This window comes from Musca vetustissima, unplaced genomic scaffold (assembly GCF_032173495.1).
Source record: "Musca vetustissima isolate MV318-11 ecotype Yass unplaced genomic scaffold, APGP_CSIRO_Mvet_v1 utg10220, whole genome shotgun sequence".
Classification (NCBI taxonomy): Eukaryota; Metazoa; Arthropoda; class Insecta; order Diptera; family Muscidae; genus Musca; species Musca vetustissima.
The window spans coordinates 141,891-169,462 of NW_026881786.1; the positions used below are offsets into that span (position 1 = coordinate 141,891).

The 27,572-nt window shown below is 35.0% G+C and overlaps 4 protein-coding genes across 4 annotated transcripts; 2 read left to right on the forward strand and 2 right to left on the reverse strand.

The window, feature by feature from the left end:
* The first annotated feature begins 3,174 nt into the window (after positions 1-3,174).
* On the forward strand, positions 3,175-5,233 carry LOC133327793 (2-(3-amino-3-carboxypropyl)histidine synthase subunit 2). Its single transcript, XM_061536330.1, has 3 exons — positions 3,175-3,327; positions 3,389-3,529; positions 4,050-5,233. The coding sequence occupies exons 1-3, from the start codon at positions 3,175-3,177 to the stop codon at positions 5,229-5,231; spliced, it is 1,476 nt and encodes a 491-aa protein (XP_061392314.1). The 3' UTR covers positions 5,232-5,233.
* Positions 5,234-7,170: 1,937 nt separating this feature from the next.
* On the reverse strand, positions 7,171-8,222 carry LOC133327797 (transcription factor A, mitochondrial). Its single transcript, XM_061536334.1, has 2 exons — positions 7,345-8,222; positions 7,171-7,279 (listed from the first exon to the last, which is right to left on the reverse strand). The coding sequence occupies exons 1-2, from the start codon at positions 8,157-8,159 to the stop codon at positions 7,171-7,173; spliced, it is 924 nt and encodes a 307-aa protein (XP_061392318.1). The 5' UTR covers positions 8,160-8,222.
* A 2,523-nt stretch (positions 8,223-10,745) lies between these two features.
* LOC133327795 (esterase GA18864) lies at positions 10,746-11,625 on the forward strand. Its single transcript, XM_061536332.1, has 2 exons — positions 10,746-11,187; positions 11,249-11,625. The coding sequence occupies exons 1-2, from the start codon at positions 10,761-10,763 to the stop codon at positions 11,623-11,625; spliced, it is 804 nt and encodes a 267-aa protein (XP_061392316.1). The 5' UTR covers positions 10,746-10,760.
* A 2,641-nt stretch (positions 11,626-14,266) lies between these two features.
* Positions 14,267-24,679, reverse strand: LOC133327796 (elongin-B). The gene is made up of 4 exons (XM_061536333.1): positions 24,574-24,679; positions 24,018-24,111; positions 15,599-15,743; positions 14,267-14,391 (listed from the first exon to the last, which is right to left on the reverse strand). Exons 1-4 carry the CDS (start codon positions 24,574-24,576, stop codon positions 14,277-14,279), a joined length of 357 nt encoding a protein of 118 aa, XP_061392317.1. The 5' UTR covers positions 24,577-24,679; the 3' UTR covers positions 14,267-14,276.
* Positions 24,680-27,572: the final 2,893 nt, after the last annotated feature.

Genomic DNA, 27,572 nt, shown 5'->3' on the forward strand with positions numbered 1-27,572 from the left:
TAAAAAGTGATTCTATGCATATTCTCAAAAGGAACCATGTGTCTATCTCGTTTCCTTTTGCCTGTTACAAACATATGCACAAAGGCATAATACCCTGTACCACAGTGTGGTGATGGGTATAAAAATCAGCTTTGGAAAGGACTGTCGAACCTTAATAAATTCGATTTTAATGTGCAGAACGAACTTCGCATTGACTGGCTTTTCAATTCATTGCAAAACTTCGATCATTAAGCTCGACTCGAAGGAGAGAGAAAAAAGATAATGAATATATACCGTATGTCAAGAATCAGTTTATAAAAATTATATAATTAATAACAATTTATATTTATAATAAACGTAAACTTAATCTTTTGATTTCTTTTGTAATTGTATACATATGTACCAAACTCACACGCTGAGTATTTGGGCGAGCAGGTGAAGCAGCTCTTGGAATATTTGAGAGAAGAAGACTCCGAAAGATCTACGTGCCGATCCACGTCGACGGTGAATATTGTCATCGAATGAACCACGAGTTTTATCATATATTTCTGGGCATCGACAGTCCGTTCGTTTACTTTGCCAGTAACATTTACTCAGTAAGAATTTTACAGTAAAATACGAATTTTTGGTTTCAAGAGAGAAAATTGCAAAAAGTAAACGAATAAAAAGGTTGTATAGACACAGCTGATTAAAACAACAAAAAATTTGGCGCATACAAAAAAGCAGCATTTTTATTAGAAAAATGGAAAACATGTTCTTCACTCATTTTAATGTTTAATGATACAAAATCAATATAAAATTCACAAAACAATAAATTCTCTTTAGAATAATTTTGTTGTTTGTTTACAAAACATAACAAAACAGCTGATATCAGCTGATGGTACAAGAAAATTTTTACTGAGAAAATGTTTACCTTGTAAGAATTTTTACTGAACTTTTGGGTAAACGAACTCATCTCCGCAGTATATGGTACTTATTCTTAGGATCATTAACCTGATAAAATTTTAAATATGATTTGTTGTCCCTGATGAACCCGAATTTCAAAGCACCGGTTATCAAATGTTTTATTAAAAATCTAAATATTTTTGTGAGTCCATCGTTGTTTCTATAAAAGCTAAGAACTATTAAATTCACTCGATTTCAAATGTCAATTCCATAGCGTACACGTCACCTTAATCATGTTCACAAATCCAGTGGATCGAGTGAATTTCATTTTCCCCAACTGGTTGTAATATATTTGGTTAGGGAAAAAGAAATCCAATATTTTTATATGAAGTATAGGACTTTATTTAACATTCTTCGGAATTTCCGATTTGGGCCAAATATGCACCATTTTGTTGTATGTATGATTTGTTGCGATTTTAAATGCATTTCTCGATCATTTCTCCAAATTTTATTGACATTTTCGACGACCGAGGTGCATCTTTAACATCAAAAATTCCTGAGCGGAATCTACGAAACCGAAATTGCACATAATTGGCTGTTACATAAACATCATTCTTTTGTTTGGCATTTTTAATATATCAAAACGTTCTCTTAATTTGTACAAAATTTAAAATTTTTTAACTTCAACTGTGTTAAGAGCGGCATTCACCTAATAGGGTAAGTGCACCAATAGTCGGCACTTTAAGAATTTTCGCTTTTTAAATGTTTCACCATTCCAAGTGCATCTTTTCCACGATATTGTATTTAGGTTCATCTGTTTCGAAATTGTGTTTACTCCCCGATGGAATACAAATTTGTTTAATTAACTTGTACTAAAGTAGATTAAATTAATAATTATGTAAAATAGTGCCTTTGTGCCAATAGTCGGCACATTTTTCCAATTGTCGGCATGTTATGTTCCAATAGTCGGCATGTCACATTTTAGTTAAACAAAAATTATGTATTTAATTGATTTTTCTGCTATTTTCAATAATAAATTATTACTATGGGACGTTTCCATCAGTGTTGTAGTGAAAAAGTTATATAAAATAATATTATTTATTCAAATATTACAATTATAACACGTGGCGCCGACATTGGGTACCTGTTATCCAATTCTCGGCTGGCTAAATAAGGCATTTCAGAGGCTAAAAGTATTTGAGATTAAAATCGTGTCTTCTATTTTAATAAAACAATCAAAACTAATTTTTTATAAGATAATAGTTATTTATAGGACTTAGTTAACATGTTTTCCCATTTTGAGCCAAAATTATCGAAAAGGTGCCGATTATGGGAAAACCTTAAAATTTTTTGTTCCTAAGGTCGGTATCGATAAAAATGTTATTATTAGAAATATTTTTTAATGATTTTTAATTCTAAAGTATTCTGCTCTATGTTCTTTACAATTATGAAGAATATCCTTGTGAAAAAATATAATTTTAATATAGTTACATGTCATTTGAAATCGTCATGCCCACTATTTTTTTTCTTAAGAAACATAAATTATCGCTAGTGTTGACAAACCTCATTGACAATGTGCCAATTTTTGACTGAGTAAATGAACTTAGCTCGATTAAATTTTATACAGAGATAGATTGCAGTGTCATTGAAGATTATTCAAGGTATTTTTCATATTTAGATATAGGATTTTTTAGTTATTTGAAGTTATATAAAAGAGATGCCAAGTATATACCTCTTAATGCGTATTTTATTTGGCTTATGCGTAATGTTATATCAAGCAATTCTCATACGTAGACATCTGACAATTTTTAAAAACTGATATTAATACAGATAGCAAGTTCGTCTTCGGACAGCTCACAAGAAAGACGCATTTAAAGAGTTAATCACGCCTACGGGCTTAAAACAAATTACAAAATGGCGCTGTGTTAAGCCTTCGCTTAATTTGCCATCGATCTAAACTAAAAATATAAAATGACCTTGTTGCATATGGTGTATGGTCCTATACCTTCTATTTCAATAGAAAGTGGACTAGCTGGAGGAGGACGTGCCTCCAGTATTTAAAGAGGAAAAAATAATAATACAGATTGCCACTTCTTGTACGCTTTTGTTGAAGCATCACCACAGTAAATGTTTACAAACGACGACTACAGCAATCAGCTGATTTTGTATTACAATACGTGTGCACTAATTCTACCGGCTATGGGGCTACGTGATTTCTTAGCCTTCCAAGAGTGACATTGTGTAAACAAATAACTGCATTTGGACTATATATCGCAGATAAACGGAAATATATTATATCTCTAATAAAATATGACATCGGCATTTTCAAGTTCAGATACTGCGGTATTAGAGAGGCAAGCAGATTTGATAGATGTAGAGCAAGATATCTCCTTGGAACAAATATGGGGAGATGCTCAACGTGAAAATTGTATTGAATGGATAAAGAAGAACAACTACAAAAGGGTGAGTTCAAGGAGATGGAGATAGGCTGTTAATAAAAAATATATTATTTATGTTACTTTAGGTTTGTCTACAATTTCCCGATAATTATCTAAAATGTAGTGAAACAATTGCGGCAAGTATTCGACAGGCCTTTTCCTTGGCTGACGAAGTGAAGACATTTATATTGGCCGATACATCCTACGGAAGTTGTTGTGTAGATGAGGTAAGTGAAGTCAAGGATCCAAAAAGACAATAGTTAGATTAAGCGACTTGAGAACAAGTTTAATAATGCCGACCACCCGAGATACTGGCATATGTTACACTTCTAGCCATTATGTAGATTTGGCTCAAGTCAAGTTTAAGTACTGATCATCATTCGTTTTGAAATTTTTTACCATAAGTAGTCCTAGGTGCCGACCGTGTACAATGATGTATGGAATTCTTGGATAACATTATTACATTTTTATAATCATATTCCAGATCCATATAAAATTGATGGCCCATATATCCGGAAATGTGGACATATATATCCCTCCATTGGTTAAACAACTTCTTCGGAAAATATAGGTCCATGTTTTTAATGTCCAAACTGAGTGTTTGTAATTTGAAATTTCGTTATTTCAGAAAAGAGCTCAGATTGATTTGAATGCCTACCCCATGTTGGAGGTTCTACAATGTTATAATAAACTTAAACACATAATCTTTGCCCGCGTGGTTTTAAATATTTGTTATATGTTTTTCAGATTGCTGCCGCTCATGTTGATGCCGATAGTTTGGTACATTTTGGCAATGCCTGTCGAAGTAAAGTTTCACGTTTGCCAGTACTATACTTGTATCCCCAATTCGATATCGACATGCAAAAATTCTACGAATACCTTAAATCATTTATCGAACACTCAACCTCACATGTGGTAACAGTTTATCTCGATATTGGCTACCATCAACTACTCAACGAGCCGATCAATGACGATCTTAAGGAAAAATTGATAAATCTTAAAACCAAACGTCTGGACTTAGTGACTTATTGTGGCGACAAATTTGCCACCATTACAGAAGATGGACAATTTGCCATCACATCACAAGGCGACTACACCAAGGAAGTAGATGAAATGAACGCTGAAAGGATATGCTTATTTATTGGTTCCGATAATCAAAGATTCTTTAATTTATCACTTACCACCAAAGCTGGCAAATGGTTTATTTATGATGTTGCAAGCGGAACGGGTAGGGAAAAGAATCCCTTAACTGCCAATTATATACGTCGCAGATATTTTTATATTGAAAAATGTAAAGATGCCCAAACCTTGGGACTAATTGTTGCCACACTCACATCCAATGGCTATTTGGATGTTGTGAAACATCTACAAACCATGGCCAAGGCTAGAGGCATAAAGACACAAATCATTTCCGTTGGACGCATCAACCCCGCCAAATTGGCCAACTTTTTGGAAATAGATTGTTTTGTACTTATCGGTTGTCCCTTCAACAATATGTTTGAATCGAAGGAATTTTACAAACCCATTGTTTCGGTATTTGAAGCAGAAATGGCCCTCAATCCAGCATGGCATATGCGTTATCCTGAATCGTATGTTACAGATTTTAAAGATCTACTACCAGAGGGACGTAGTTTCCTTGAATTCAATGCAAACGACATAAATCCCGAGGATGTTAGTTTGCTAACCGGGCGTATGCGTTTTAATGGTACTTCCAATGGAAATGACGTGGAAGCAGCAAATCTATCGGCTTTATCCGAACAACAGCAGGCAATTGCCACTCAGGCTAGAATGGAGGTGATGACAACAAATACAGGATTGACATTTGAAGATCGTACATGGCGTGGACTTGACCCGGCATTAGGTCAAACAGAACCGGCAAAAATTGAAAAGGGTTTAAGTGGTATTTCCATTCGTTATACTCATGATTAGAATAAGAATACTTTTGAATAATAAGGGAGTATGTAGAATGAAGTGTGATTGAATGTACATTAATTATGTGTAATTGGGTTGATATGATTTTGATTTAATGCAGGTGTTTTGTTTTTCAGATTTCGTCCAACTTTTGTAATACTTAAGTTTTCCCCACATGATTCTGCCCATATTTTTTAATTGACAATATTTTATAATAAAGTTTTTTTTTATAAAAATAAATCATATTGTGCAATTTCGTATTGAAAAAAATATCTTCAGAAGCTGAGAACCTGAAAAGGTTCGGACCTCAGGTTCTGAGGATTTTTTTTCTATATAGAAAAAATTGGTTCTCAGTTTATGAGGAATTTTTTCTATAGAAAAAAAACGAATTTGGTCCTCAGATTCTGACGATATTTAACCCTTCACCACACAGGTACAGGGTATTATATCTCTGTGCATATGTTTGTAACAGGCAAAAGGAAACGAAATAGACACATGGTTCCTTTTGAGAATATGCATAGAATCACTTTCTATGTCGATTTATGCATGTCCGTCTGTCCATGTTAAATTGTAAACAAAGTACACGTCGCATTGATGATCCGAATTGGATGAAAATAAACAAAGGCCACTTATTTGACCCAAGGTCGAACCCTATTGAAATTGGGAAAAATCGGTTCAGATATAGATATAGCTCCCATATATATTTTCGTCCGATTTAAGGTAAATGGTGCACCAAAGTCCCTATAAATAATGCGTCGCATTTATGATCCGAATTGGATGAAAATTAACAAAGGTCACTTATTTGACCCAAGGTCAAACCCTATTGAAATTGGGAAAAATCGGTTCAGATATAGATATAGCTTCCATATATATTTTCGTCCGATTTAAAGTAAATGGTGTACCAAAGTCCCTATATATCCTCCGGTTTGCACGAAATTTGGCATAGCGTACTGAATTGAGTCTACAATGATGAGTGGTAAGTTTCGGAAAAATCGGTTCCGATTTCGATATAGCTCCAATATAATTTTTCGTCTGATTTTATGTAAATGGTACACCAAAGTCCCTATATATCTTTCGACTTACACAAAATTTGGCATAGCGTATTGAATTGAGTCTAGAATGCTGTGTGGTACGTTACGGGATAATCGGTTTATATTTCGATATAACTCCCATATATAAATATATATTCGTCCGATTTGTTTGTCCGAGGGAACATTGATATATACAATATACCCAAAGTGGTGAAGGGTATAGAACAAAATTGGTCCTCAGCTTCTGAGGACTTTTTTCCTATAAAATAAAAAATCGGTCCTCTGATTTTTTTTTTTAAATTTTAAAGTATGGGAAAAGATTGTTCCCCAGCTTCTGTAAACAAAAATTTGGTCCTCAGATTATGAGGACTTTTTTCTATAGGCAACAATTTTGTCCTCTATCTCTTAGGACTTTTTTCTATAGAACAAATTTAGATCCTCCGCATCTCAGAATTTTTTTAATGAAAAAATCTGATCCTCTGCTTCTCACGATTTTTTCTAAAGAAAAAAAATTCTTTTCTATAGTAAAAAATCGTTCTCGCTTACAATGTATTTTTTCTATATAAAAAGCAATAGGTCTTCAGCTTCTGAGGATAGTACCCACCACTTTAACATTGGTCCCTTCCATATTAATACATTCCATTATCGCAAAAATTAAGTATCAACATTTTATTTTTATTATATTTATGTGTTTATGCTGTGAGCAATCTTATTCCTCGGAAACTTACTTAAATTTAATTCATGAACTCAAGACTTACGAAAATAAAGTCTTTTTTTCTTTCTGATGCATCAGAGAACAATAACGAAATAGCAAAAATAACTCAAACTACTATTTAATGATTAAATGAAGAACAAAACTGTATGTTTGTGTGTATGTATGTATATGTAAAATGGCATGATATAATGCAACGATATAAACGAATGTTTTAACGTTTCTTTGTTTTAACTTCTGGTGGATCAATAAGATTGCCCTGGCGTACAACATCAATGTGGCCCATGCGTATCATTTTCTCTTCCCACACGGCAATTTCTTTCCTAGAAATGAAATAAAAAATTTTTTATTACGACAAATTCTTAAGAGAATATGCTGATGGTCTTACTTATATGTTTCGAACTCTTTGCGGGATTCCTGCATGTAAATATCCTTTTCGGATTGTGACAGGGAAGCCCACTTTTTCGTTGCCGTTTCATGCCATTCACGGAACGTTTGCTTCGGCGATTGTGGTGTACGTATTCTCTCTTTGGCAATGAAGCGTATAAATGCTGATGCTGGCTTCTTGGGACGTCCCAAATCCTTAATACGTTTACGCATCATACGACGTTCTTTAGCCTCGATTTTCTCCTGCTTCAATTCCTTAATTTGATTACGTTGTTCATCGGTAATTTTGGAATCATACTTCATTCGCTTCTCGATGTACTCCTGTTGTTCCTTTTTGTACTCTTCCTGCAGACGCTGTTTCAATGAGGGATCAGCTGTTTCCCATTTTTTGGAAACTTGCTTTACCACCTCAATTAGTGGCAAATTGGGACTTTGCGCCAAAATCTTTGGTCTCAAATCGTTCATAAAACGGAAGTATGGGGTCAATGGTTTCTTTGGCCTTACCGGCAGGCCAACTTGCTGTTCTATCGTCAGCTTAGTACTACTGGCCAATGCTGGGCTACTCAGGCTTAAATTAGCTACCGCGATGGGTCTGTTAGTGTCATTGACATTTAGCAAAGGTGTCGTCGGGTTGGGGGTCAGCGTGGTGGATGATGATGGTAGATTTAAAGTTGATAGCGTTGGGGAATTAGATATGTTTGGTTTCAAATTAATCTCTACATGCTTATTGTTCTTAATTCCTACAACTTGCCTGCATTTGTTAATCAAGGAACCCAAAAGGGTGCCTTTGTTTAGCAAAGGTACTGTTAGTAACATTTTGTTGTTGATGTTACTTGTATACCGATCGAACCAATACTATATACACAAATATTTTGGCAACGATAGTGACGGTGATGATGATGCGATGATGAGAATATAGATTGAAAACAAAAATTTGTTAATGCAAAGAATTGGCGAGAAAAAACGGAAAAAAGATTTACAAGGTATTTACATAAGAAAACGAGGAGCCCAGCTGACCGCCAAAAATGTCAAGAAAGGTAAATAAATATTATTTAGGGTATGTTCAGTGTGTGTGTTTGTTGGGTGCACCATAATTTTGATGTGTGCCAATTGGAATGGTTGTTAGTTGTATTTTGGAAAGAGGTCTTCAAAATCGAAGATATATTTTGGAAATTATATTATATTGCCAATAAAAATGAATATCCTATTTAATGAGAATATAACTGAATCCAAGCTGAAAAATATTTTACTTCATGTTAATTGTTTAGAAAAAATTAGTGTTTTGTAGATAGCAAAATTTCTGGTTTGATATACCGGATTGACGCGAAACCAAGCTAACCGATGTAGATGTAACATGTGGAACTTCCGAGGTAGAAGTGCTTAATCACCTTTTAAAAGGTGATAACCTCCCGGCATTACAGGATTTAAATGGTCATCATTAGTTATGACATTCCATTGTAAGTAATGATTAGAGAGGAACAGCGCTGGCCGAGCAACAAATTGATAGCACAACTTTTTGCACTGTGAAAGAGAATGCTTCCACAATGATAAAGGGAGATTAACACAGCTCACCAGGCATCACCATAGAATGATAAATTTCGTGACTTGGTAATTAGTCATTCCCCACGGATCAAAGCGCCTCCATTTCATCATCCCCGTTAATATACTCCAGACTTCATAATTGGTCTGTTCCCGTACTGCAAGAATCTATTATATGTTACTATTTTCTTCGATCTCATAAAGGAAAATTCGTTATCGTAGTAAGAAGTAGTAGATTCTTGCAGTACGGAAAAAGACGAAATATCTGAAGACCGAACTTTCCTGAGCCATGTGAAAACTGGTTGGCAAGGTTTCCGAGAGTTTACCCAATGGCCGATTCAGAGAGCTGGCCATTCCCTTCATATACACTGCTAATGAGAGGAATTTCCGGGTAATCGACACTCGAATACCCGAAGTAAGACCAAACTGACGATATTGGTTAATGAACTTGACGAGAATCGACGTACGATCACCGAACACACAAGAGTATGAGATCCGAAGTGAAAGACCCAATGAAGCCTTTTTAACTGTCAGTTTATTAATGTTTTCAAATGTTGCCAAGATGTTGCCTATAGTGTTAGACGGAGACGGAATTTCCATGGTATTGCTTAAGCATTTGGATGAACTTGGACTTGAATACCTTACATCAGGCCTCAATTTGTTACATAGTTCCTGAAGCCTGGGAACTAGGCAGGCTGGTCCCGCTACTGAAGCCTGGCAAGGATGCCAACAAAGGCCGATTTCGTTACCGTTGCCAGTAGCTATGACACTTGAGACTCTCCATGATAGACCCCCATCTATGAGAAGCCGTTTTCCAACAGCCCTACATAAACATTTCCACATATGCTAGTTGACGACTAAACTGAAACAGACCCAGAACTAAACCGTCATTGTGGCCTACTATACCATTAAATTTATCGAAAGGTTTGAGGACATCAAAATGTTCGAGGACGGCTATATTTGAAACTTTGGAAAAGCAATTATATGTAGGGACACCTGCCATATGTAGAAAAAGAAATTCGAAGACTCGTAGAGTTGAAGAGAGATCTCTCCAGAATTATTCAAATTTATAGCCACACCGTTTACTACTTGAAAGTCTGAAATTAATCTTCCACTGAATCTAATGGTCGGTAGATATGACAGAATGGTCGATGAATAGCAGATTCAGACCACCAAATACGCCAAGATGTTGGGTGTAGTACCGTTCAACAGCCTCTTCAAGTCGTTTGAGCAAGTTGCGATGAGCTGAGACGTAGAACGAAGGTCTTCAGGTTGCTGGCCTGTTGTATAATAAGAGATCAAAAATATCTCCTTGGCAGCACCCAATGACAAGGAGACATTTTTGGTTTCTTATTATACAAAGCGAGCTATGAGGCGCTTTCTACGGAGCCCATTCTAGAGCCTTGGCAAACCCATTATTCGTCTCTGTTACTCTATAAAACGCATATTCCATAATTTTTCACGGAGAAGGGGATCTGCGCTAGGAATAAGCATAGCCGTTTGATGACCAGTATTTAGCGGGATAAATAAAGATAGTCTTTTATGTACAAATTCTACAAAGGTCATGTAAGAAACAATCGTTATCGACAATTTTTGTTTACGGTTTCAAACAATTAAGTCAAAATTGAAAGCATTTTGACAGCTCGTGTAAAATTATCTGACGACCTTATTATTAGATCATGATTGTCCCAATGTCAAAGTTATCACAATAAGTAGAATTGATGTGTGACTAGGCAACTTCGTTTGTTTATTCAAGAACAATTCGATTTGTCTACAGTCACTGAACATACCCCATAAACAATCAGCTAAAAAAACAGCTGTTGATAATTGATACGCTCAGCATAACCAAACCAATTGGTTACCCTATTCCCCACAAACATGACCAACGAGGCTACTTCATCCAAACAAAAACCATCATCAGCAAAACCGTTAGAAATAACTGAAAAAGTGAGGGTACTCTGCTTGCATGGCTATCGCCAAAATGGCGAAAGCTTTAGAAGTAAACTGGGATCATTTCGTAAACATGTAAACAAATACGCCGAATTTGTTTTCATCGATGCACCCCACAAGGCCAAGCCAATGGAAGAAGGTGCCGAACCCCAACCTGATCAATTAAGTTGGTGGTTTAACAAAGATGACGGGTCATTCAAGGGTACCAATAAAAATGGACCAGCCTTCGGCTTTCAGGAAAGCCTTAAACTTGTCGAGGAGGCATGGAAGACACAGGGACCATTTCAAGGGTTGTTGGGCTTTTCACAGGGTGCCTGTTTTGTTGGTTTGATATGTGGATTGGCAAAGAAAAAATGTAAGTTAAACATGTTATATTCTGCAACCTACAAACCGTAATGCTCTCCTTTTCGTTTTAGTAACTTCAATTAAGCCGGAATTTGCCATAATGTCTTCAGGGTTCCTATCTGGTAGTTTGGTACACAAAAGTGCCTACGAAGAATCGGTCATAATACCCACTCTACATATCTATGGTCTCTCCGATGAAATTATACCCAAGGAAATGAGCCAAGAACTGGCGAACCATTTTAAAAATGTCGAAGTATTGGAACACAATGGTGGTCATTATTTCCCCGCAACGTCACAACAAAAACAAACATATATTAACTTTTTCCAAGATCGTTTACAAGAGTATTTGGAAAATCTTGAATTACAACAGACATCAAACGCGGCATTTGTCGAAGAAGAACAGCCACAGAATAGTGAAGAGGTTTCCGATTCATTGGAAAGTGATTAGAGTTTGTATTTATTTTTAGTAGAAAATATATGTAATTATAATATTAAATAGTTGTACACAAGATTATAATAAATACAAACGGCCTCAAACATAAATGTTTTTGGATGAAGGTTTTTTATATGAGCTCTAAATAAGGGTGTATATCTCTTGAAACTTTTCAATAAATATATAAGATTTCAAAATCAGTCAAGTCTACAATACTAATCTATAAAAACGTCCTTTAGCCCGTATTTGAAGACTCCATTCAGCTCGTCTATAAAGACTCCCTTGAGCTCGTCTATAAAGCCTCCCTTGAGCTCGTCTATAAATACTGCCTTGAGCTCGTCTATAAAGACTCCCTTGAGCTCGTCTATAAAGACTCCCATGAGCTCGTCTATAAAGACTCCCATGAGCTCGTCTATAAAGACTCCCTTCAGCTCGTCTATAAAGACTCCCTTCAGCTCGTCTAGAAAGACTCCCTTCAGGTCGTCTAGAAAGACTCCCTTCAGGTCGTCTAGAAAGACTCCCTTCAGGTCGTCTAGAAAGACTCCCTTCAGGTCGTCTAGAAAGACTCCCTTCAGGTCGTCTAGAAAGACTCCCTTCAGGTCGTCTATAAAGACCTATAAAGACTCCCTTCAGGTCGTCTATAAAGACTATTCAATAAAGGCTCCCTTCAGGTCGTCTATAAAGACTCCCTTCAGGTCGTCTATAAAGACTCCCTTCAGGTCGTCTATAAAGACTCCCTTCAGGTCGTCTATAAAGACTCCCTTCAGGTCGTCTATAAAGACTCCCTTCAGGTCGTCTATAAAGACTCCCTTCAGGTCGTCTATAAAGACTCCCTTCAGGTCGTCTATAAAGACTCCCTTCAGGTCGTCTATAAAGACTCCCTTCAGGTCGTCTATAAAGACTCCCTTCAGGTCGTCTATAAAGACTCCCTTCAGGTCGTCTATAAAGACTCCCTTTAGGACGTCTATAAAGACTCCCTTCAGGTCGTCTATAAAGTCGTCTATAATGACTCTCTTCAGCTCGTCTATAAAGACTCCCTTCAGCTCGTCTATAAAGACTCCCTTCAGCTTGTCTATAAAGACTCCCTTCAGCTCGTCTATAAAGAGACTCCCTTCAGCTCGTCTATAAAGAGACCCCGTTCAGCTCGTCTATAAAGAGACCCCGTTCAGCTCGTCTATAAAGAGACCCCGTTCAGCTCGCATATAAAGAGACCCCGTTCAGCTCGCATATAAAGAGACTCCCTTCAGCTCGTCCATAAAGATACTCCCTTCAGTTCGTCTATAAAGAGACTCCCTTCAGTTCGTCTATAAAGAGACTCCCTTCAGCTCATCTATAAAGAGACTACCTTCAGCTCGTCTATAAAGAGACTACCTTCTATAAAGACTCCCTTCAGCTTGCCAATAAAGGCTCTCTTCAGCTCATCTATGAGTCTCCATTCAGCTCGTCTATAGACTTCATTCTCTTTAGAGATCAAGAAATGTCCCCGTACTCTCTTCTCAGATAGTCCCTTAACAAAGTTCATGTTCAACGAATAAAAATACATATTCCGTATTTCTTTTTGTTTTTCATCTTTTCATTTCTTGTTTGTTTTTTTATTAAGAATTAAATCGAAACATAAACGTAATTAAATTAAATTAAATAGAGTTGTTTTAAATAGATTAGAAAATAGTAGTTTTGTTTAAATCTCTTTTTTGCTTAATTTTGTTTTTGTATTTTTTTGTTTGTTGGGTATATTGATTGACTGACTGGTTGGTTGGTTAGTCATTATGAATCAACAGTTCATAATATAGAAATATGCATATTTGTAAATTGATTTAGAATATATACCATTTTTCATATATCATCATATTAGGCTGAGTTTTATATTTTGTATTTTATTAATGAGATTTTTAACAAGGCTTTTATTTAAAGAAGAAGAAAAAACTAACAGATATTCAAATAATTGGTATTGATTACTTCAGATGACCGCAGCATTGTCGAAAATCAATTTGAAGCCATCAAAAAAAAAAAAAAAAGAAGTTTGCAGTTAAAAATAAAAATCAATAACTTAAAATGCATTAAGAGATAGCAAAAAGCCAAGTTATGTAAGAAGGGAAAAAAGAAATAGAAAAATAAGAACCAAACAATATAGGTAGGGGGATAAACTTGTTTTTTTTGTTTTAAATTAAATTGAGCCCTTCTCCCAACTTTCTTTAACACATTCGAATAAATCTAAACAAAATAATTAGCCTCCTTAAAGGAGCTTAGCAGTTACTTTCTTTGCTTTAGCATAAAAACAACACTGAATTTTTAAAGGGGGGCCATTATTGTATATATAAATATATGTATGTATATGTAATATACTTTATTTTGCGCCTCATTGTTAAGGTGTAATTGAATTTTAGTTTTTCGTTTTCTTTTTCATAGAATTACTTTTAATGGATATTGTTTGCCACTGCCTGGTGTTTTCTTTTTTATTTTATTCCTTCATTCGACTTAAATATTAAATAATTATTGGTTTGTGTTAAATAAAAAAAAGAGAATTTGTTAATAATAGATTTTTTGTTTAGGCTTCTTTGAAAGTGTTGTTGTAATTTTACACTAAATTGCTACTGCATTTCTGGTTTGCGTTGCTTTTGTTAATGTTGTTGTTGTTGTCTCATAATGGATATTTAATATATATCTATCTATGCCACCTGTTCTTTGCCATTTGCTGCTTCCTGATTTTTCATAACTTCTGGTAAATCTGGTGGTGATGAATAGGGTGTAATATCAAGGGTTTCAAATTCGCCATTCTCCTTTCTGTAATGAAATAAGAAATATAGTTTAAAATTTGTAAATAATATCGAAAAAATCTATGAAATTAAAATTAAGCAACAAATAGCTTGAAGTCTATAAAGATTCCCATCAGCTCGTCTATAAAGACCCCATTCAGCTCGTATATAAATAATCCGTTCAGCTCGTCTATAAACTCAATTTACGCTCGCCTATAAAGACACAGTTCATGTCGTCTATAAAGACTCTCTTCAGCTTGTCTATGAAGACTCCCTTCCGATCGTCTAAGAAGACTCCATTGAGCTCCTGTATGAAGACTCCCTTCAGCTTGTTTATAAAGAATACCTTCAGCTCGTCTAAAAAGACTCCGTTCAGCTCGTCTATAAAGACTCCCTTCGTCTAGTCTATAAGTACTTTCTATCACCAGCTCGTCTATAAAAACTCCCTTCAGATCTTTACAAAGTCCCTTCAAATTACAAATTCAGAATAAATTCTCAAGCTTTGTTCTTTTAAAAAAAATATTTATATAAAAAGGTAGGATCAAGTTCCTGTGGCATTATATATTACAAACAATTCTTGCTACAAAACCATACCACTGTATTTCTCTACACCCTCACTTGAAGTATGCAATAAAATTTCAAAATTTTTTTTGAAATTATCACATTTATGTTTTGGCCAAACACAAAAAAAAATCCCTTCATCCAAAACAAATCAAAGTACAATTGTTTTTGAAAACCAAAAATAGAACCGGCACATTTTTATTTCATAATATGCGAGGGAAAAAAATTGGCCCTGACAACAACAAAAATTGGAAAAGAAAATGAAATACAAAAATATCCCACCGCACACATTAAATGCTCTGACAACAGAATATCAATAATTTTTATATGTCTTACTCAGTGATTAATGTTTGAGATAAGACCGCCGATCGACCATCGTCTTCCGAATATTAAAACAACACCAACAACAACACGACACCAACGGCAGAAATTAAATTAAAACATGTTGAGAGTAAGAATTTGTATTATCAATAAGCAGGAACTTATATTCCGTCCATAACCTACTGTGAAATGTTGTTGTCGTGCGAACTCGTTGCATTGGTTCCCCCCAATCAGTACATGAAACGTATCATTGATTTTTGAATGTTATTGGTCTAGACGACTCCAGACAGATAGACTATATTGATCTATATATAGAAACTTGCAAGTTGCTTCAGTAGCAGTCAATAACATACCTTAAAGCCAAACCTAATTGAGCTGGTGCTTGCGCCTTAGCTGTTGACATTGTGATGCCATAATCTTGCAAAGTATTGTCATCTTCCATAATATCATTGTCTTGATTGAATAAACGTTGATCTGATGGTTTAACTTTTAAAATACCTGAAAGAAGAAAAAATATGGAATATATATTAGTTAATGAATATTTCTGGTTTGTTATATATTTATCAAAACTTTGTAATGTTAGCTTCTAAATTTCAATTTGTGTGGTTGATATGCGATTGTATGTACAGTGAACGCTCCACATAGGAAAATAACTAACATCAGGATGAGTTGAGATTTTTGAACATTTAATTAATGTAACGATTAAAATATTTTAGCATATCAGAGGAATTAGAGATGTATTTGTATTTTTATGTTGAAGAGAATTGTGAACCTAAAAATAAGTGAGTTTTTAACCCTACGGTCAATAACCGGGTACATTTGTACCTTTTTTTGAATAAAAATGCTGTAAAATTTTTAATAATGGAGATATTTGGATCAAATTTTGAGGAATCATTCTTGAGGTATTTTCACACATAATCGAAGAAAAAAATTATAAATATTTTCCATATACATAATTTTTACAATTTTTTAAAGTTATTACCTACGTAGATCAATAACCGTGGTACATTTGTACCCATCCAAAGATAGCTCTGTAATTCATTAAAAAATTGGACTATCGTGAGGTTTTTTGTTTTAAATTAGTCTATGCGGATCTGGTCTAGATGTAGGAACTCAAAATTATATATACATTAAAATAATATATATTTAAATCCATGCTTAAATGATAATCTATCTAAAACAATCATAGTAAATTCGTTATAGCTTTCGAATGGGTTAAGCTTTTTTTGTTATTTTTTTATTGGGATCTTATTTTGGTGTTCCTCAACCCCTTTGCAAATTTTTGTGGCCCTAGACAACATGGGGCCATCAGGGCGACTCGTGGAAGTCAGAAACTACCCTGGTTTTCCCTTAGTATACAGGGACAAAAACAATGATAATTGTCCGTAATTATCCAATTATTCTTCATATTGGGCCTGAAACGTTTTCTATAATCGAATTAGTCTGATTTATTACAATCCTAAATTGTCGTAAATATATAAAAAAAATATTAAATAATGTTTTAAAGTAATAAATAGTGTTAAAAATGCCCCAATCACAATCTCTAAACTCATAAAATGTGAATAATTGGCAAAAATAGTTGCTTTAGTCCCTGTATACCAAAGGAAAACCAGGGTAGTTTCTGACTTCCACGAGTCGCCCTGATGGCCCCATGTTGTCTAGGACCACAAAAATTTGCAGAGGGGTTGAGGAACACCTAAATAAGATCCCAATAAAAAAAATAACAAAAAAAGCTTAACCCATTCGAGAGCTATAACGGATTTACTATGATTGTTTTAGATAGATTATCATTTAAGCATGGATTTAAATATATATTATTTTAATGTATATATAATTTTGAGTTCCTACATCTAGACCAGATCCGCATAGACTAATTTAAAACAAAAAACCTCACGATAGTCCATTTTTTTAATGAATTACAGAGCTATCTTTGGATGGGTACAAATGTACCACGGTTATTGATCTACGTATACTTTTTTGGTTATTGACCGTAGGGTTAATGTGCTTTTAAAGTTACAACAATTTCAAATCAATATCAATAAATATGTTTGGAATTTTGACGAAATCGAGGCATTTCAGTGATGCTGGCTGAAATTTTTGGACCAACAATGTTTTGTGTTACAAAATGTGTGAAAATCGGGCTAATCTTCAGCACAGGACATTTTTCTTATGTTAGGGAAGATATTTCTCTAATTATAAAAAAATATATATGGGCAATATTGCCAAATTTTAATATTCCATTTTCAAAAAATCAGCTTTTTTGTTTTTGTGGCACATCAATGATTTTTGGTACACATATAAAGAAAAATGTTCTGATTCCGAAACCGTTCGCGATCAAATTTTTGGTTGATGCGCGCAAAAGTTATCGAGGTTTTCATTTTGGGCATAAGAAAAAAATCTTAAAATTACGCCGTTTATTATATTGACCAAAAACGTTGATATATATCTTCCTCCGTAATATAAGAATATGAATATATTTTAATAATCACGATAAAGTTGCACATATTCGCGAAATATGAGAAAAATAAAAAATATATAGCAGATTACATCAATATTTTCAATATATTAATTACATACACACACCTAGAAAATAATTTAAAAATATCTACATAATCTAAACACCATGATGAATCAAACGATATCAAAATCACACAAGTCCGTGTAGCGGTTTCTAAATCAAAGCGACAGCAAAACAAGATATTGAGGAAAAATATTTGTTTTTGGTTCGAAAAAATAATGTCATCATATTTATTTTTATACCCTACACAACTATGTTGTCAGGGTATTATAGCTTTGTGCAGCCCCAAAAGTTTGTAACGCCGCGAAATATTGGTCCTAGACCCACCTTTAAGTATACCGACCGTCATATCTCGACTAGCTGAGTCGATCTAGACATGTGTGTCCGTCCGTCCGTCCGTCCGTCCGTCTGTCCATTATAATTTGTAAACACGATACAGGCCACAGTTATGGACCAATCTTCACGAAATTTTGCATGTAGGATGGGTTCTGGCCAATGAAGACCCCTATTATTTTTGGGAAAGATCGGTTAATATTTAGGGGATGAAATGGACCAAATACTAAATTTTTGTCGGTTTTTCTGGTATCTCCAGAGGCCGTAGTTATGGTCCGAACATCGCGAAATTTTACATGGAGAAGGGAATCGGGTCAAAGAATAAGCATGTCTGTTTTGATAAAGATCGGTCAATATATATCGGGTCAAATGGATCCTGACTTTTGTGTGAAAAATGACAAAATTCGTATTCTATAGCGTATATATTTACACCTGAAGGACATAGACCCGAAAAGTTTATATTATATCCAAGAGGAGTGGTTGACCTTTAAATTAATACCAATTATATTGTTGTATGTGCTCGGATGTGGGAGTTACACCTAAATATTTACAGGTATCTCCGTATTCGTATATTATTTAGTAACCCATTATCACTCTACAGAGGGGAACTATAGCGCTGATCGCTTTGAAATGTTCCATGAGGTTCCAGTTACGGTCAAGGACTATGCCTATAATTTTCGGTGATGATCAGATAATAATTTTGGAATGAAGTGGACCGAAAACTTAATTTTTGTGTTATTTTCGAGTCGATCTATAGACCTCAAATGAAAGCCGAACATCACAACACAACCCACGGTGATGGAAATCTGGACAATAGCTGTACTGAATACTTGCAATATTCGGAAAATATGTCAGTGTGAGGAAGAAGCGCTGTTTACATCTAATCGGGCAAGAGGGTGCAAATATCACGAAATATTGCCCAGTCTCGGAATAAACATCCGCAGAAAATTTTAATTTCGTGGTAGTTGTGTAGGGTATCGTATGGTCGGCCCCGTCCGACTATACTGCTCCGCTCACTGGTTTTAATTGTATACAAGAAATTTCAGAAAAATATGTTGGGGTTATTCGTCTATTTTACCCGAATTTCGCCGAAAAATTGCCATATATAAAAATAATCCCTTCATGTGTATAAGCATACCCTTTGCGGATTGTACCAAAACCCTTCCGATAAATCTTGGGGTTCTATAAATAGGAATAAATCTTAAAATAAAATAATATTATGAAATATACATTTTAAAATGCGTGTAAATCGCGTAATTCTAAAAATCATTTGATGCGCATGCGATTCCCAGGAAGTACTGAAGTTTATCTTCCAATCCATATATATTTTGGGAAATTTCATTTGACGGCTAAGATGTGCCGCACGTTACATTGAAGTACCCAAAAAATCGTAAAACGCGAATAATTTCCGAAAACTCCATATCCCATTTACGCGCATCCGATTTCGGTGTAAACCCTAAAAAAATACATCGATCTATACCGATTTCAATGTGGTCCATTAAGAACCATGGATGTGCCAGCTCACACTATTTTTGAGATAAATTGCGTCTAAATCGCGTAATTCTCAAAATCATTTGATGCGCATGCGGTTTCCAGGAAGTACTGAAGTTTATCTTCCAATCCATATATATTATGCGAAATTTTATTTGACGGCTTAGATGTGCCGCACGTTACCTTGAAGTACCCAAAAAATTGTAAAACGCGCAAAAATTTCCGAAAACTCCATATGCCATTAACGCGCATCCGATTTCGATGTGCACCCTAAAAAAATACATCGATCTATACCGATTTCAATGTGGTCCATTAAGAACTATGGATGTGCCAGCATAATCTATTTTTGAAATAAATTGCGTACATCTCTCTTTCGGGTGAAGTTTTTAAAGTTCTCTTTTCGAAAAAGATCAAAATCCGTATGAGGTCATTTATTAATGCGGAAATGATACACAGAAAACGCAAATAAATCCGCGATATTTTCAAAAACATTTTTTGCCAAATTTCGATGGATTTTCACGAAGAAGATTTTATATCATTCGAAACGTCAAAAACCTTATTGATCGCGGGTACCCATATCATTCAGTTGACAGATCTAAAAATTTGGCCTGAAAAATAGGTTTTTTTAGAAATTTGATCGCACAAAATTCGCACCTTCGGATGAGTACTACTCTGAAGCTGTGCATACTACATACACAAAATACATATCAAATTACGCAGATTCGCGACTACAATAATCTTATAATCGATTTTTATAAATTCCTGTTTGCGTATTAAAGCTGGAAGTAAAATTAAAAAAACACTCAAAATCGAGCTTCAAAATGTCAGCATCATTTAAAGGTAGATGCAGTTAAAATTTTGAAAAATGATACATAAGGGGCGTAGTCCCCATTTTGTTGGCTTCTAGTTTTATTTTGACACGAAGACCGTGCAATGAGTGGCTTAGTCACAAATCGATAGAGAACATAAAAAAACTGGTTCGCCTCAACCTGTTTTTACACATTTTTTACATTAAAGTAGACACAGCTTCCACCAAAATAAAGTTTGGAGGTCAATATCATGAACAGTTTGCAACGACAGATCAATTAACCCAAAACTATTCACTTTTTTCATATACTTAAGTAGTTCCCGAGTTATAAAGGGGTGAACCTCCGCTTCAGCTATGTTAAAAAATTGGCAATATTGCCCATATATAAAATGACTAACATATTGGGAAAACCTTAATTCAAGTGGAGGAAAATTTATCTAATGAATAAATCACATTTTTCCAAATAATGATGATAGCTCTTTGCTTAGGCTCCCCTATAAGGACTCCCCTTAGTACGTTTAAAAATATTCCTCTCCGCTTCTTTATAAAGACTATCCCCAGTCTATATTTAATGAATAAATCCTATTTTTCCAGATGATGCTGAATAAAGTATTAAATTTAATATAGATATTTTGAGGAACCTATTTACGAACCTAAGTACATGTAATATGGTATTTCGTTTACTCAAAGGATTAAAACCCTAATGAAAGATAATTCAGAGAATTTACAAAATAGGTACATGTTTGGAAATAGCACATATAAGGGTCTCGGTCGTTTTAAATTAATCCCGAATGGTAAGAAGTGCAAAAGTTCAGTCGCAGTGTTTTAAATTAATACCAAATGGTAAAAAGTGGAAAACGTTCGGTCTTAACGTTTTCTCAGCTAATAGAGATGTGTTTTTTTTTACAAATATAGGCGTCATGGACCCGAGTATTTAAATTTTTGTGACAACCTGAGCTTCTCATGTAGTTTATATAGTTGGGTAGATAAGTACCTCAATTTGTTGAAAGCAGAAGCTATAAAAATCTTCTGGGGAGAATATTCCCAATAAAAAAACTAAGGGAATTGATGAGAATCGGTGGCGAAATACGAAATTATAGTCTTCCCTGTCTCAGCCTCAGGTTGAAAATGCCAAACATTCCCAACTATAGTTGTTCTTACAAAACAACGAACTGGATTTTAAGTTTTTTATAAAAACGAAGCACAGGCTTATTCATGTTTTTTAACCATTTTGGTTTAACAAGGACTCGTGGAATTCCAAAAATATAATTATCGATATTAAATAAAGCAAGTACTGGAGCTGCCGGGGTTTAGAAATGATATTTGACGCACAAAAATAATCTAAAATTTATCTGAAAACTTGCCACAAGGGACAAACATTTTGGAAGGTATATCCCCGGCCGATGGCCGTCTACCCTCAAACCCTATTCTAATTAAAAGGAGATTCGGTCGCGTAGCCGTAGTGTCCATAGGAGGAAGTCTTAAATCACCGGACGAAGTCCGGGTATCTACAATCACCCATTATGTTTTTTAGAATTGAAGATGGTTCCCGCGAAATTTTGGAGCCACATATCTCAGAAAGTATGGAGTTGTTTGATGAGAATATTACATTTTTGTAATCAGGGCTTCAAACGCTTTAAATTGATACCGATATTGCCATATTGCCTTAAATTTTTAAAATCATGAGAAAATACAAGGTTCCCAACGGAACTTTGGAGGCCCATATCTCCGGAAATACCGATTTCCGCAAGAAAAAAAGTATACCATTGTAATCAGGGCCCCAAAGACTACATGTGGTAAAAATTTCGAAACGATCCGCGAGGAGTCCTAAACTAGACTTATCCTCAATAGACGGACAGACAGGCCGTAAATCGACATAGAATTTTTTTCTGATCAATTATACTTTTTGGGGTCTCCGACGATTATTTCAAGGCACGCAAACGGACTGACAGATTTAATATACACTTCACCTTATTGTGTAGGGTATAAAAATGCATATATTCTGTTCAATGTGAAAACTTGCAACAGGATAGTTGCAATCTATATGGACTGAGTCCACAGGCAATTTGGACAAGTTATATTTTTCCTATGGAAAATATTCTAAGGGGTTATTTTTATTATTGAAATTGAGAATTTCTATAAAGACATTTAAGGTCTAATTATTTTATAGAAAAGAAAATCTTGATACGAGGTATGATATTTTTCTAAAAATATGATATGTGTTCCGCAAATTTATGTGTTCACGCTTACACCTATGGATCTTTCAATATATCATAAATAAATCTCTTGTGGTGCCTGGCGGAGAGAAGCATGTCAATAAGACTATGACAGAGGTGTTCCCGATGATAACCAAACAGATATATCGGCAAAATTTGGATGTGTCGATATACGGATACAATCATCGACTTTCCATGAAGATGGCAGTGGTATGTTATGTACCCGAATTTATAATGATGGCGCCTGGGTGAGGGAAGCAATTCCATAAGACTATGTCGAAGGTGTTAGCGACGATAACAACCAAACAGACACATCAACAAAATTTCGATGTGTCGATAGACGGGTACAATCTTTGACTTTCCATGAAGATGACACTGGTATGTTATGTACCCGAATTTATAATGATGACATTATGCAAAGACAATTTCAACATACATTTGAAAAGTATTGCCAACATACATTCTTAACTTCTTATAATTAATTCGTCAAGTCTCAATATCACACAGGACTACATAGTTAACCCCGGACCAAGTTCGTCATTTGCTTGTGTTTTTGGACGGCTATGACAATTGTGTTATTATACAAGAAGTACATGAACATGTATTCTGTTCAGGATATGCATCTATAGTAGGTTGTTTTTTTTTTCATTTTCTTTATAAATTTAAATAGTTTCGTCCGATTTTTTTGGTACGGGAACACACACATGTCTTCACTTAATATGAAGATCACACAGGCCCACATAGCTAAACACCATGCTCCGTTTAAGAAGAGATTAATATTTTTATGTGATAGATATTTGATTATCCTACGAAGAAGGGGAGAATCAATTATCGTGAAATGTTTTAGAGGTGCGATGATGTCACTGTTATGTCTGGAAAACCTCTAATAACTTTAACGAATAGTATTTAAAAGAAATATACTAGCACAGTGTTTTCTACAATAAAATATTGACAAATGTCCACACAAATATTTAGTCATTAGAAGTGTTGTTGGTAATTTATATATCTTATAACTTGTCTTGAATATATCTTCAATGGCTACTAAAACAAATGATTTATTTATAGATTAGTTTAGCAACACTGGCACTCATATTAATTGTCAAAAAATATTCCAGAAAGCGCGTTACGATTTGTGTGACACAATGATTTTTAATGATTGGTAATTATCAATTGTTTAACTGGAATATAATTCATTCATTCAATATCCTTTCTCATCCTCATTGTGAACATCTTTCAAAATAGTTTTAAAGGTCATTTAAGGTTTTTTTTTTTTGTTTTTACTTTGTCCGTCTCGTACAAACACACAAATATTCTGCGAGTGTCCATTTAGCTATTTTTGCCATTAAACAATTATTTGCTCTAATTTTTTTCAATTTTTTCTTGGTTTCCGTTAATATTTTGTTTACCTTCCAGCATACGCTTTAGTTCGCCCACCGATGTATTCTCTTTGGCATCCGTGAAGATGGTAGTTTTGTGTTTTCTAATCATCAGGAACACATCCTAAAAAACAACAACAATAATAATCAAGTTAAATGATTAATACGAATATAGCAACAAATTGTGTTTAGAAATTGTTTCTGTTTTTTTTTTTTAAATAATTTTTGGTCAAAGTTCATTTTGTGTGTTTGCAATTTGCTGTCAGAATAAGCAGCTCTCATAAAGCATGATCATTACTGCCGGTCTCATTGGTTGGTTGGCTGGTCGGTTGGTTGTTATAACGACAACAAAAGCAGCAACAGCAGCAGCTGCTGTCACACAACACAAATTAGCATGCATACATCATTTTACGAGCACAGGAACTAAACTATATTCATTTGCTTCCGACCGACCGACCAACAGCCAGACAGATGTACGGACACATTCTTTTTTTGGTCTCACATGTCACTTTTAGCTTTGCGTGTGTCAAACCACACAAAGGAATCGAAATCTTCATCTTCCTTTAGTTCAAAGTTGAACACTCACCATGTTGCTTGTGTTGACTATTGGCTTTGTACTGAGACAACTTCGACGACGACGACGTTGACGACCTTGCCTGTTTTTCTTCTTCGATTTGATTCACAACTACTGCTGCTTGCTTGACGTTTCTTTCTTTTTCGGGGGAGATTCACTCGGAGGATTTATAATTACAAAATTTGTACAAGTCTTTTAATTGGATTATCTTTTGTGTGTGTTTTGTTGTTGTTTTTTGGTTAGCTCCCGTTTTACAAACAGCTTTATCGTCTACACTTTTGCTTAGCAAAATAATGATGTTTAATTTATTTTTTTTTTGGTGTTGTTGTATAAAAATATATAAGCAAAAAATTTAACTTTTTTCTAGGGATCTATAAATGAATTTTGTGGCTAATCGTTCTTCTTCTTCTTCTTCTCGCAGTTGTTTCTCTCTGCAGTTTATGTGAAGTGAATTGATGACATGTGCTATCGATTTTGTTTGCCATATGACAAATGAATCGGATAGTATATCGATGTTTGTTGTCGATAGTAGTGGTATAGCGTTGTAATCGTTGTCGTCAGCTGTTTCATTGTGCCTGGGTTGTTGGTCAAATTCAAAATGAGTTTAAAACCAGTAAGGAAAGTAGTAAAGTCGGACGGGGCCGACTATATGATACCCTTCACCACTATGGGTATATTAAACAGGACTATTAGCATGAACTTGAATGAAATAAAATATGTGATATTTATCTAAATGTGAATCTACGTAGATCTATCCATAAAGTATGTAAATCGACTTCAAACAAATATAAATAGGTCATCCGTTGGAAATCGGACGAAACTATAAGTGGGAGCTATATAGAAATCTGGACTGATTTTCATAAAACTTGGCAGACATCCTTCTAGGCTCAATTAAGTACGTTATGCCAAATTTCGTGCAAATCGAAAGATATATAGGGACTTTGGGGTACCATTTACATGAAATCGGACGAAACTATATATGGGAGCTATATCTAAATCTGGACCGATTTCCACGAAACTTTACATACATCATTCTAGACCTAAATGAATAGGCTATACCAAATTTCGTGCAAATCGAAAGATATATAGGGACTTTGGGGCACCATTTACATGAAATCGGACGAAACTATATGGGAGATATATCTAAATCAGGACCGATTTTCATGAAACTTGGCAGACATCATTCTAGACTCAATTCAATACGTTATGCCAAATTTCGTGCAAATCGAAAGATATATAGGGACTTTGGGGCACCATTTACATGAAATCGGACGAAACTATATATGGGAGCTATATCTAAATCTGGACCGATTTTCACGAAACTTTGCAGACATCATTCTAGACCTAAATGATTAGGTTGTACCAAATTTCGTGCAAATCGAAAGATATATAGGGACTTTGGGGCACCATTTACATGAAATCGGACGAAACTATATATGGGAGATATATCTAAATCAGGACCGATTTTCATGAAACTTGGCAGACATCATTCTAGGCTCAATTCAGTACATTATGCCAAATTTCGTGGAAATCGAATGATATATAGGGACTTTGGGGCACCATTTACATGAAATCGGACGAAACTATATATGGGAGCTATATCTAAATCTGGACCGATTTTCTCTAAACTTGGCAGAAATCACTCTAGGCTTAATTCAGTACGTTATGCCAAATTTCGTGCAAATCAAAAAATAAATAGGGACTTTGGGGCACCATTTACATGAAATCGGACGAACCTATATATGGGAGCTATATATATGATTTTCTCGAAACTTGGCAGACATCACTCTAGGCTTAATTCAGTACGTTATGCCAAATTACGTGCAAATCAAAAGATATATAGGGACTTTGGGGCACCATTTACCTGAAATCGGACGAAACTATATATGGGAGCTATATCTAAATCTGGACCGATTTTCAGACATCATTATAGGCCTAAATGATTAGCCTGTACCAAATTTCGTGCAAATCGAAAGATATATAGGGACCGTTTACATTAAATCGGTTAAATATATATATATATATATATATATATGGGAGCTATATCTAAATCTGAACCGATTTTTCCCAATTTCAATAGGGTTCGTCCTTGGGCCGAATAAGTGACCTGTGCCAAATTTCATCCAATTCGGATCATAAATGCGACCTGTACTTTGTTTACAATTTAACATGGACAGACAGACGGACGGACATGCATAAATCGACTTAGAAAGTGATTCTATGCATATTCTCAAAAGGAACCATGTGTCTATCTCGTTTCCTTTTGCCTGTTACAAACATATGCCCAAAGACATAATACCCTGTACCACAGTGTGGTGAAGGGTATAAAAATTAACGGTTATCCATTTAGTGGTTTCAAAAGTATGGGAATTCGACATCTGTCAAACTACATGGTTCAATCCAATATTTTATTCCTTTCAGTTGCATGTCTGACATTGACAAAGCATAAGAATTATCAAAATCTACTATAAAAATGATGATTCTGCCACAGCCACATATCGAACTTATTAAGGGTAGTCTCATTTGCTAAGTCGATGATGGCAACCCCAGCAACTCTATACTTGATTTTGTCATTTTCAAGGTATATTTAATAAGGTAGCCGCATCGGCCCAGATGTTGGTGCAAATAAATGTCAAAAAATTAAAAAAAATATAATGAAAATCTCCGAATTTCGAAAAGCTTGTTTGGCAATACTTTTTTTTAACATTTTCTACAAGAATTTGTGTAAAAACATCTTGTCAAGCTGTTTATTTTGGCGGGAGCGGCCTAAGAGAGGGATGATTACACTCTATGCATGCAAGAACTCCATTGGGAAAAGCTGGGGGCTAAAACCATCGACTATGCACTGGCTGTATACCACTGTGGTGATGCCCATCTGGTCCTATGGCTCTCTTGTTTGGTGGAACTGTAGCCGACGCGATTTTAGTTACAGGAGCCAGAAGGAGTACGCCACAAGCAGCTCTGAACGCAATGCTGCACTTCAAGCCTTTGGGCCTCAGCATTAAGTGTCA

Bases quoted from the DNA above. Each gene is read 5' to 3' on its own strand.
- LOC133327797 (XM_061536334.1), bottom strand. From the start codon at position 8,159: ATGTTACTAACAGTACCTTTGCTAAACAAAGGCACCCTTTTGGGTTCC. The intron at 7,280-7,344 runs GTAAGACCATCA...TTTCATTTCTAG, and splicing joins AAAGAGTTCGAAACATATAA to GAAAGAAATTGCCGTGTGGG.
- LOC133327795 (XM_061536332.1), top strand. From the start codon at position 10,761: ATGACCAACGAGGCTACTTCATCCAAACAAAAACCATCATCAGCAAAA. The intron at 11,188-11,248 runs GTAAGTTAAACA...TTTTCGTTTTAG, and splicing joins TGGATTGGCAAAGAAAAAAT to TAACTTCAATTAAGCCGGAA.
- LOC133327796 (XM_061536333.1), bottom strand. The intron at 15,744-24,017 runs GTAAACAAAATA...TTCTTCTTTCAG, and splicing joins ACTAAAGCGTATGCTGGAAG to GTATTTTAAAAGTTAAACCA. The intron at 14,392-15,598 runs GTATGTTATTGA...ATTTCATTACAG, and splicing joins CAATTAGGTTTGGCTTTAAG to AAAGGAGAATGGCGAATTTG.
- LOC133327793 (XM_061536330.1), top strand. From the start codon at position 3,175: ATGACATCGGCATTTTCAAGTTCAGATACTGCGGTATTAGAGAGGCAA. The intron at 3,328-3,388 runs GTGAGTTCAAGG...ATGTTACTTTAG, and splicing joins AGAAGAACAACTACAAAAGG to GTTTGTCTACAATTTCCCGA. The intron at 3,530-4,049 runs GTAAGTGAAGTC...TATGTTTTTCAG, and splicing joins GAAGTTGTTGTGTAGATGAG to ATTGCTGCCGCTCATGTTGA.